General features: G+C 42.4%; 1 protein-coding gene across 4 annotated transcripts; it reads right to left on the bottom strand.

The window, feature by feature from the left end:
- Positions 1 to 367: 367 nt before the first annotated feature.
- LOC115135289 (protein TESPA1-like) lies at positions 368 to 10,277 on the bottom strand. 4 transcript variants are annotated; one of them, XM_065026438.1, is made up of 12 exons: positions 9,074 to 10,277; positions 8,765 to 8,807; positions 7,139 to 7,182; positions 6,977 to 7,030; positions 6,265 to 6,301; positions 6,052 to 6,102; positions 5,707 to 5,799; positions 5,367 to 5,575; positions 3,433 to 4,889; positions 2,230 to 2,317; positions 1,188 to 1,501; positions 368 to 717 (listed from the first exon to the last, which is right to left on the bottom strand). In XM_065026438.1, the coding sequence occupies exons 1-9, from the start codon at positions 9,306 to 9,308 to the stop codon at positions 4,390 to 4,392; spliced, it is 1,266 nt and encodes a 421-aa protein (XP_064882510.1). In that variant the 5' UTR covers positions 9,309 to 10,277; the 3' UTR covers positions 368 to 717; positions 1,188 to 1,501; positions 2,230 to 2,317; positions 3,433 to 4,389. The 4 variants fall into 4 exon arrangements, with proteins under 4 accessions (XP_064882510.1, XP_029525682.1, XP_029525672.1 ...); XM_029669822.2 differs by having other exon boundaries at positions 368 to 1,501; positions 9,074 to 9,356; positions 9,980 to 10,277; XM_029669812.2 differs by having other exon boundaries at positions 368 to 1,501; positions 9,074 to 9,340; positions 9,980 to 10,277.
- Between the last annotated feature and the right edge of the window lie 1,307 nt (positions 10,278 to 11,584).

Genomic DNA, 11,584 nt, shown 5'->3' with positions numbered 1-11,584 from the left:
TTTTGTATAGGTGGTAAAGTAGGATAATTTTGGTAGTAAGTGTATCTAAAGTAAACTGGCCATAGTAGGCTATCTACCTATAAGGGATTGCTGCTACAGAGTAAGGCTACATCTCCTGATGATGATTATGATATGATTAGCAGAGAGAAGTTTAGCTGAAATTGACATAGCCCAATGTGTGTGATGTTGTGGAATGTGTTGCCCAAATACAAAGTATAATTGGAACCGAAATGTTGCCTATTATCATGTCCCTATGGCGGCTATAAACTGTTTGATTTGCTCCTGTTTTAATTAAATATTTGTGCTATTTCAGTGCAGGTTGATGTTAATTGAAGTCACTTAACATTCATATAATGATAATCTTAAATGTGTTTAAATTATCTTTATTAACACCCAATAAATAAATACCAACTTTCACAAAGGCACAGCAGTAGTATCTTATCTACAGTACATCTGTCAAGGCTCAGGAGAAGACCTAGACGAAGACAGTTTCGAAGTAACAAACGTTTATTACAATAACAGAGTGGTAGGCAAACGACAGGTCAAGGGGCAGGCAGAGGTCAGTAGTCCAGAGCAAAGTCCAAAAGGTACAGAACGGAAGGCAGGCTCAGGGCTGGCAGAGGTCAGTAATCCAGGGTGGTGTGACAAGGTACAGAACGACAGGCTGGGTCGAGGCAGGCAGAATGGTCAAAAACCGGGAAAGCTAGAAAACAGGAGCTAGAGACAGATGGGAAACCACGCTGGTAGGCTTGACAAAACAAAACAAACTGGATACAGACAAAACACAGGTATAAATACACTGGGGATAATGAGGAAGATGGGCGACACCTGGAGGGTGGTTAAGACAAGCACAAAGACAGGTGAAACAGATCAGGGTGTGACAACATCGAATTAATGATTGTCATCAACAGTAACACTATACATGGAGATAGGACAATCTCTTCACAATTAAACAGTATGTGTGGACTATACCTCCAGGGCAATCCTTTCCATCAGATTACTCTGTCTGCACTCAGTCAAAGGACTGGTGTTGCATAGGAGTGGCAGCATTCAGAATGCACCGACTGATGCCACCTGATTCATAATGTCATTAACACTAACATGAACAGACCTCATACCTCATAATCAAAGAATCAGTATCTGTTGGATGAACATGTTTCTGTGTGACTCATACAAATAATACTCACAGAGTTCCCTGAGTCTAGTTCCCAGAGGGCCTTGGTCAAGTTCCTGCCTGACTACGATGCCTTGATAGGTATTTAACATATCACCTAACCACATCGTATGATATAGCAATCTGATGCCCAACTGCACAGTCGATGACATGGCACACGACCATTGGTTGATGCAATGCAATGCCTGCGCATCGAGTCAGGCAGGAACTCAACCCTTATCAGTCTGTCAGCTCTGTCTCTGTCAGTGGAGTAGACTGAAGAGATGACGTCTTCATCAGCATAGCCACTACTGTCTGACTGCATGCTGTCCCCTCGAACCACCAGACCTACACAGAGACAAAGACAAATACACTGACACTGTCAGGTCTACACAGAGAGAAACACAACCACACTTACATGGCGCGTAACCCTCGAACTCCCAGGCCTGCATACTGTACAGGCAGATAAACACACAGTCAGGTCGAACGCAGATTTAGTTACACAGTCATACTCATGTCACTTAACCCTTGAACCACCACCAGGTCTACAACATACACACACAGATGGATACACAGTTATATTCTATTCATGGATTTAACACGTCAGGCCTGCATTACAATAATTCCCAGAATAAAACATGCAGGGTTGGCCAGAAATTCACCCACACTTTACTCAACATTTCCAGTTAGCTGACAATCTTAAAGAACAAGAATGTGTGAAATTCTTATTACGAGAAGGTGTGAGAACAAGTGGTGAACGCACCCCTTTCTTCACACACACACATACATGCATGCACAAATGCACACAGCAACTCATTCACAGCTAATGTGACAACAGCACTGCCCATTTGAGGAACAGTATCAACCACATTCACTTTCAAACTGTAAATTGAAACGGTTGTGTGTTCCTGTGAAATTAAACTGACGTCACATTCAGCACATTGGCTGCTCCGAATCGTGGTAGTCAGTCACCTTTCACTAAACAACTACTTTGGTAGTAAGCAGATGTACACTGTTAATATCACTCGGTTCAGCTGAATATGACCATGATGTATCAATCAAGACTATGAACTCACCTGTGTTTTGATTGACAGTAGACAGTGACAAAGATGTTGACCTTATGGTTTCTTGCTGTCCAAAGTCTTCCTCCCCTGCACTATGTACCTGTTGTTAAACAAAATTGGAAAACAGGTGGTCAGGAAAACTCCTGGCTCCAAGTATATGTCAGGCAGCCATGGGTGGATAGGTAGTCGACTACGCCACCTAGATGTGTCAATAAGCCCTAGGAAGTCAGACTGGAGTAGATTGTGCCATATACCGTAATTGCTGGACTATAAAGCCGCTACTTTATTCCCACGCTTTGAACCTCGCGGCTAATTTATGGATTTTTCCCGCTTTCACAAGATTCATGCCGCCAAAAAACTGAGCACCATCACATAATGTGACGTAAAATCGAGCGCGCTCAAACTTCCCATCATTCTGATTACGGTAGTAATTTTGTCACCCTCATCATGGCAAAGACACAGAGAAATGCATATGATGCAGCTTTCAAGTTGAAGGCGATCGATCTGGCTGTTGGAAAAGGAAAGAGAGCTGCTGCACGGGAGCTTGGCCTTAATGAGTTGATCATAAGACGTTGGAAACAGCAGCGTGAGGAACTGACTCAGTGCAAAAAGACAACAAAGGCTTTCAGAGGGGAGAAAAGCAGATGGCCCAAAGTATTTGCAGCCACTCGACATCAGTGTAAATCGTGCATTTAAGGTGGCGCTCCTTGTTCAGTGAGAGTCTTGGATGACAAGTGGGGAGAAATCCTTCACTAAATCGGGCTGCATGCGAAGAGCAACTTATGGTCAAGTCTGCCAGTGGGTCCTGACAGCGTGAAGCATTGTCAAAAAATCCACTATCATCAACGGGTTTCGAAAGGCTGGACTGCTGCGTGTTGAAGGGGCAGCATGAATTTGCCTGTATTTGCCTCCGGATGAAAGTGACGAGAGCGACAATGAAAACGATCCATCATCGGATTAAGCAATTCTGACGCTATTCATCTCCGACACCGAAGGAGATGACTTCAGTGGTTTCAGTGCACAGGAGGAGGAAGATAGTGACCAAGTTCATTTGTTTCAATGTACCGGTAGGCACCTGCGGCTTATAGACATGTGCGGCATATTTATGTACAAAATACATATTTTTTAATAATTCAGTGGGTGCGGTTTATATTCAGGTGCGCTTAATAGTCCAGCAATTACGGTAGGTTAAATCCCAAAAATTCAGTCATTTACCTCCTCTAGCTCAAAGGAGTTGGCCTGTTGAAGACTGTGGGATGCCTCCCCTTGGACCCGGATTGGTGGCGGTTTCAGAGGACTCAGGCACCACTTGTTCTCCCATACACCTGGATAATACTGGGCTGCTGAAGGCACCTCAGTGGTACCACCACTGGGAGTGAGAACCATCTCCGGTGTGTATGCAGAACTAAAACTACAAGCCACATCAGTTACAGTGATTAGACAAGGGGACCTCTTTCCACTAGGGAGCTTTATGGGCACGAACGTTGACTCCACCAGTGTCCCAGTTTCTCCCAAACGAGAGTCACCCTCAGAATCAGCCTTTGGAATGGGAGTTATGGCGACCTCTAAACTCTTGGCTGAGTTATTGGTAGTTAAATCCTTCTCCTCCCTGGATTTGTGTAGTGCGTCTGATGTGGTGAAGGACCGGTCAGATCTGACATTCTCACAGGACACAACAGACAAAATGGTCACCATCTGTGTGTTATTATTCCACTGTTCTAGTTGACTGCTGTAGAGTGCCTGGTGCACACTCTCAACGACCTGAGAACATATGACGTCATGGGTAACCTTGGCAACCGGTGCCACCACCGCTGCCCAGTCTGTGGGATGAATTGTGTTGTGAGTTTCTCCAACCTCACAAGTAGAACTTGGAGTAGTAAGGCAAAAGTCTAGCTTCATTCTACTACTGGGTTCTCGCTGACCTGATTCTGAAAGTGATGATGCTCGAAGATTTGGAGTTCCATCGGTGTCTCTCTCTCTCTCTCTAAATCAGCCCCATCCCCATCTGATGACGATCCCTGGTCCAACCCCTTGCCTCTGACTGTGTCTCTATGTTCCTGTGTCTCTGTCGCTCTGTCCTTGACCAGATGTGGCTCCACAGAACTAATCAAACTACTATGCCCTGTGTCCATATCCTGTACATCTGATAACAAACCCTGCTCCATCTCCTTGTCACTGACTGTGTCCTTGTGTCTCTGTCTCTCTATCCTTCACCATAGTACTCGTGTCCACAGCAGCACTCATCCCATTACTGTCCCCTGTATCCTGATTATCCTCCTCCATGTCTCTGGATACAGCCTCTGCCTTGGCATTCTCCAGGACCAGTCCCACCAAGTCAGGCAGGCTGCTTCTCTTCTTGGGGGACAACCCAGACCCAGGTCCGGAAGAAAATCCCGGACCGTGGCAGGCAGAGTCCGAGCCTAGCTGGGTGGAACCACCAGAACTAGTATACAGGCACATCTTAGAAACCGTGTCCTTAAATCGCTCCACTGGAGACCTCGGTTCGCTGCGAACGCTTCCCATGAAGCGCCGTCCAGTCTGCTTGTCGGCGGTGGGGGAGATGCTGAACTCGGGAGGGGAGAGCTTCTGAAGGGGCATACGGGACACATGGGAGTAGAGGGAGTAGAAGGCATTGGCCATGGCTGTTAACACCTCTACCTGCCTGAAACGACCTGCAGGGGGGAGGTGCGTTCATCAGGACAATTGAAAGAGAAAACAACCATTTGTTTTGAATGTTCTGGCTGCCTAACACACAGGACAATGAGAGATGCATTAACGTTTTTTGTTCATAGCAAAAACTGAGTATAATGTATTTGTTGTATGTTAGGATGATTGGTGGAGAAACATACTATACTGACAGCGCTATGTAAATGTAGACCGAATCATATAGACACTGTCTATTTACAGATTAAGCTCTTTAAACCATTTGAACTGCATAAAAAGTGCTGCATAACTAAAGTTATTATGCAAATGAAAGTTGACTCATGTACATACCTGGTTGTGTTGTGGGTGGGTGTTTATGACAATGATGATCATTACCACAGTAATGTGTGGGATTCCGACACAATGGTGGTGTGTGTGGGTGCGTGCGTGCGTGAGTTTGTGTGTGTGTGTGTGTGTGTGTCTGCGTGCATGCGTTTGTGTCTTACTGGCCAGAGAGAGTCCTGGGTCCTCCTGTCGGAGGCGGTACAGTTGGGACTGGAGGAAGAGGCGGAAGTTGATACCGTGAAGCTGGGAAGGGAAGTTGAGGAAACGGGTGGGGATGCGGTCTGTAACATCAGGCTCGTCACATCCGAACCCCAAATCGTACAGAGTCTCCTCTGCATCCTCTGCACACAGTTGCAGCACCTCAGACACACTGGGGTGTGTGTGTATGTGAGTGGTGGGGATGGAGAGATAGAGGGAGATCGAGATGTCCTGACAGACTGTATATACTATATGACTGTTAAGACTGTAACATAAGGTTGATAGTGGTTGGTCCTAACACACCTTGATGCCTTACTGGTGCTGTTGGAGAAGCCACTGGAGGCAATACTGTAACCGAGGTGGAGTAAGGGCAGAGCCAGCCTCTGACGGGGAGTACTGCAGGAACAAAGAGATGAGATCAACATGCGACAGGTGAAAAATAAGCAATGAAACAACTTAAAAAACAAACCAGAATTATTATAGTAACAATATAATAATGGTTGAAGCATGCCTGTATTCAACAGATATCATATGTTAATGTAATCGTATTTAATGTACTAGTAGCTGGAAAAATGCATAAAGAGGGATAGTCAAAATAAACTCTAGAATATAAATATAGCTTGCCATATGTGGGTTGCTCTAACTGACCTGGTGGTGACTCCACCTCTGTGAAGATGTTTGGGTGGTGGAAGCAGCACCCTTACACAGGCACCAGGCACCACAGTGGGAAGATAAAAGCAGGTCAAGCTCAAGTCATGTCAACCAAACTTGACAAATCTAAACCTCCCTCTGAATAGGAAGGAATTTGGTGCATAATTTCTGTAATGAAATCACACATTCTTCATATTCCATTTATCTTACCTCAGTTCTGAGACTCCTTTGACATTTAATGCTGTAGCTGTAAAACATAAAAGTTTGAGTCAAAACAGAACACTGTGTGTGTGTGTATGTGTGCGAGAGTGCGCATTTATGCTTGGGTGTGCGCATCTTCCTCCCAGATCTCTGTGACATTTGGCCCTTTGTGTTGTGAGGCTCCAGTGAGTGTTGGCTCCTCTCTTTGCAAACATGCTATTATTATTGCTTTGTATATTGGGCCAATCTTATAGAGTTTCCGTCAGTCAGCAGCTAAATCACATGCACCAGGATGTCAGTCACTCATGGAAGAGGCGAAGGATTAAGGGTTGATACTACAATGAATACATGTTCCTGGTGTACTATCAGTGGAGAAGCAGTCCTTAGACATGAGGACGGGGTATGTCACCAACATGTACAGACTTCTACTCTGAATTTAAATGGAACATTTAAAAATTGAAAGTGTCCACTATTCAAACAGGTATAATATTGGATAAAAGGCCTATGTTCTTTAAACATATTCAGTAATGGAAAATTAGTTTGAATAGGAATAGCAAAAACAAAGAGGAAGGCGGTCACACAGAGGCAGGAACAAAGATGAAAATAACCTTTTTCCAAAACATTCATGATGCTCTCCTACTTTTCCTACAAAGCTATTTCCTGCTTTGATTATTTAATATGGTATGCGTGTCATTGGGTTTATGTTCTCTTTTATCCTCACCCTCGGCACCCAGACTCAGGTCATCTTCAAAACTGTTCGCTTTCAGCAGAGACTCTGGAAGAGGAGAATAAATGATAAAATAGAAGCGGAGAGACTATAGTCAGTGTTTTATGCCGACCAGTCGGTAGATTGCAGTCACGGCGGCTTTATTGTCAGACTTACCAACAGTCAGATTATTGCTAGAGTTCTCTGAGCCTGTCTCCAGCCTAGTAAAAATATATTACGTACACCAAAACAACATTTTAGGATTCTGTATGGAGGAATGTGTAAGGGTGTGAACTGGCGGCAGAGAAGTCAGACGCAGGAGAGAAATAACTGTGTGTCCAACGACGCAGTTTATTGACAAAAAACCCCACAGGAAAGATAACATAATAATTAAAATCAATGGGTAACATAACCCCGACGCACACCAGTACAGACGTACACATACACTTACAATAAACAATCACTGACAAGGACATGAGGGTTAAATACACAACATGTAATTGATGGGATTGGAACCAGGTGTGATGGAAGACAAGACAAAACCAATGAAAAAAAAAATGGGATCAGCGATGGCTAGAAGGTCGGTGACATTAAAAAAAATAAAAAATGTATTACTTGTTCAACAAAATCTGTCTCTGAGCAATTGTATTAGTATAAAATAATATCTAACATTTTTTGAGCATACTATATAAAATAATAATTTGGTGTGTGCTTCTTATTTGTCCTATTTCACACAAGTACATGTGTGTATTAATACACATATCCCAACTCTTCCTGAGATACTCTTGGAGAGTGGGGTCACAGCCAGGGTCTGCCATAATCAACGGTGAACCTGAAGCAATTAGGGTTAAGTGCCCCATTTCTTTTACAGATAATTAAAACAGAAGTTCACTTTGTCGGCTCGTGACCTTTCCGTTACTGGCCCGATGCTCTCACCGCTAGGCTACCTGCCATCCTAGATATCTATTTTATACAGTAATTTTTGCTCATCTTTATCAAGGGTGTCAATTTCGCAGACCACAGTATACTATACAGCTCTGGATCAAACCTATAGGCATGATCTCTAGCTAGCTATCCTCCCAGTCTGTTCAGTAAAGCTACAGCTTTTAAAAGTCGGTTCACTTCCTACATAGGAGATGCTCTCAGGCTGAGTGATTAGCAGTCAGATTGTCAAGTCACGTTAACCACAGATGTTTTAAGAACGCCCCAACATTTCTTATCTGACATTTTAAATCAGATTCTATAAAACCCACAAAATAGCCTGAACATCCAAGTTCACACACCAGTTTAGCCACATTTTCAGACTCATCTTGATCAGCCAAGTTAGCCATGATCATTAGTAACACATGTGTAATTGCACAATAGTGAAGTTTGCATCCAGTGATGGAACAATTGCTTTTCTGTGTTTACATGACTACAATTTTCTGGTCAACACATAACTGGAAGAATCAATAGAACAAACAGTACTTTTGTACCATTTCCTATGATGCAAACTTGGGACTATAAACACCAAAAGCATTCAAATAGAATGTCCTCTAGTATAAACAGAGCCAAACTAGTTCTAGAACCAAGGTGTTTTGGAACAAGAATCCACTTTGGGCAATGCCATTGACCTGTTTCCATATTCTAAACAGAATTCACATCTGTAACATTTCCCCAAACGGTGGGTGGTTTACCTAGACAATTTATTTTTATTGTTTAACTTACCACTTGCCACTGGCTGACACACATCATCCTATTAAGAGTCTTTCTTGTAAATGTAATTTCAAAGTCAAACCTTGCACCGCATGCTCACTCACTCACCCACAGCCCAGAAGCCAGCTCTCAATCTTTCCTGCAGAGCATCCTGTGGAAACAGTGGACATAGAATAGTCTGGGTGAGCATTCAGCATTCAGAAAATTAAAACTTCTTACGCACTTTTTTTCTGTGCTTTGTCGCAAAGATGTGTGATGCATCATGAAGTGGCCAACCGCCCACATATAAATATACCAGACTAAGCAGAGTTTTAACCCCCTGCATGTTCTTTTCTTTATCACACAGATATCTTACAGTAATAAATCAATGTCACTCAAATGTAAATTCTTAATCAAGCTACCAAAATGAGAACTGACCATCTGAGAAGACGTCATCCTCTGATGCAGACTGGTGTTGATCAGAGGGATGGGTGTATGGTGGTCCATGTGGGGCAGAAGGATGGGTATATCCTGGTCGTTGTAGGGTAGATGGGTGGGCAGAGGGGTGGATGTATGGTCCTGGTACCTGTGGATCTAGTTCTTCCAGGGTTAGCCACTGTCGACTGGTCTGGACCCAGGCCTGACGCCTGGTCGTAGAAGATGGGCTCTCCATCAGACCGCTCACCTATTCACTCAACAGCTCACCTATTCATTGAATAGGCTACTTCAATAATTATCAACTGGGAGAACCCAAATCGTGAAGTAAGTACTGTATCAGTAGGTTTATATTGACACAATTCTTCCAAACCAGGACCATCCAAATGATAGTTTCAGTGAAACTACAGTAGCCTACACGGCATTTCATGCAGGAACATTTAACCCCCTGATTTATAATCTAGTACAGCTGGTTGGAATAGCAAATTATTACATTATTGAAATGAACAGCTGCAATTTTAAAAGAATTGACACCACACACTCACTCAAATCAATCCATAAGTAGATAATCATCATAAGTCACAAACTCACAAAATAATTGCAATTATGTTAATGTTGTGCTGAAAAATAGCCTACATGACAATCACATTAGAAGTTCCCTTAGAAAAATAAAGTTATTATATTATATAGCTTAACAACTGCCAATATTTGTAGAAAGCTTTCAGTGCACATAATTACTCATGTCAAATTTGATACAACTTTATTTCACTGCTCAAGCAAAAACAAGGACATATTTAGAAAACATGGCTGAAAATCCAAACGCATGCAGATGCTGATACCAACGTAGGCCTACAGTAATATATTTCAATAACTAATGTAGAGACAAGCAAATCTTCATTTCAAGCCTACCTTCACTGGCGCACCGCAGGTTTCAATTCTGGTTTCTCCCACTGCGCTCACCAGTCTCGATTCGTGTATCTTATTATCAGAATAGCACTGCTTAACGTTACATCATCCAGGTTTTCTTCAGTTTTTCTGATGACAATCTACTTAAACTGTTTATCAAGTACAAATGTTGAGAATATCAACACATCGCCTAGGCTACATGTTCGCGGCTGTCTCGTTCAACTGTCTCTTTAGGCGCAAATACAGAGAAGGTAAAAAAGGAAGTGTGGCTTCAAGTGAAATAAATTAACATTGCGACACATCCTCCCGGCAGTAAAAGAAGCCGACACATACACACTGTAGAATAGCTAGTCTCAAGACGAAGAGCTGACGGTAGCCCTCTTTATACCTGCTGGTGATTTGTAAGTCGCTCTGGATAAGAGCGTCTGCTAAATGACTTAAATGTAAATGTAAAATGGTGATAACATGCGCCCTGATATTTTCGTAGCAGGTTCAGGAGAATCTACGCTGCAGGTTAGGATAATTAGGTTAGGGAAATGGTTGGCTAAATGGGGGAAAATGGTTTACTTTTGAGGTCAATTTGACAAAAGCTGTATCTCATCTAGACATGACCCTCGAAGTTGGAGAGACAAGCAGATAGTTGGCCCAACCTGGTCTCCGTGCATGTTGTATTATTGTGGATGTAAATCCGAGACACTCTGTTTATTATGATATGTTATGTTTAGTTTGATATGGATTAATTTGTGGATATCCATCACCCATTTCGTATATGTTACAAATTAGTATTCATATTATATGTTACGAATTTAGAAAGTGTATAATAATCAATAATAATTTAGAAAGTATTAGCCAAATGTTTGAAATATTACGAATTCTAGCTAGGTGGCCAGCTGGCTAGTATTAGCTAGGCTAGGGGTTAGTAATAGGGGTTATGGTTAGGGGAAGGGTTAGCTAAAATGGTTAGGGTCAGGGGAAGTGTTAGCTAGCATGCTAAGTAGTTGCAAAGTAGCTACAAAGTATTAAGTAGTTGAAAAGTTACTACTTTGCTAAAATGCTAAAAGTGTCCGTGATGAGATTTGAACTCTGGAACATTCGGGTTGCTAGACTTAAAGTTATAGGCCCACCCAGCCACCCAAAACAAGTAACCATCTGTCTTGTCTAAGTATACCAAATGTAACATAGCGCACACATTTGAATGATTTACGTTTACTATGTTATGTCTAGTCTATGAGACCAGGCTGGACAGACAGACACCAGACCACAGGCTCTCCTGCTAGTGTGTGCCAAGGCTGAGCAGTCAGTGCAAACAGGTTATCTATTATTTATCCCTTCAATTCCTTTACGTTCCTCACAACTAAGTAAAATGGATTTTTATTATAATAAATCCCTTTAATAACAGCAATATTTTGATGATCCTGAAACAAGACTGAAATCTGAGTTAAGCCGATGCTACTGGAGCCATAATCTTATGAAAGTTGTATTTATTTCTTTTTTTAACATTAAAATCATTGCCTGCAGTAGGGTTAGACATGCAGTACTAGTCATAAGTGTAGACACACCTACTCATTCTAGGGTTTTTCTTTATTTTTACTATTTTGTACATTGTAG

This window comes from Oncorhynchus nerka, linkage group LG2 (genome assembly GCF_034236695.1).
Source record: "Oncorhynchus nerka isolate Pitt River linkage group LG2, Oner_Uvic_2.0, whole genome shotgun sequence".
Taxonomy (NCBI): Eukaryota; Metazoa; Chordata; class Actinopteri; order Salmoniformes; family Salmonidae; genus Oncorhynchus; species Oncorhynchus nerka.
The sequence above is the reverse complement of the archived record's forward strand: the minus strand, read 5'-3'. Positions and strand labels throughout refer to the sequence as shown.

Excerpts from the sequence above, each read along its gene's own strand:
- LOC115135289 (XM_065026438.1), bottom strand. The coding sequence starts at position 9,308 with ATGGAGAGCCCATCTTCTACGACCAGGCGTCAGGCCTGGGTCCAGACC. Across the intron at positions 7,183-8,764 it reads AGCTGGCTTCTGGGCTGTGG|GCTGGAGACAGGCTCAGAGA; the intron begins GTGAGTGAGTGA and ends TATTTTTACTAG. Across the intron at positions 7,031-7,138 it reads TAGCAATAATCTGACTGTTG|AGTCTCTGCTGAAAGCGAAC; the intron begins GTAAGTCTGACA and ends CTCCTCTTCCAG.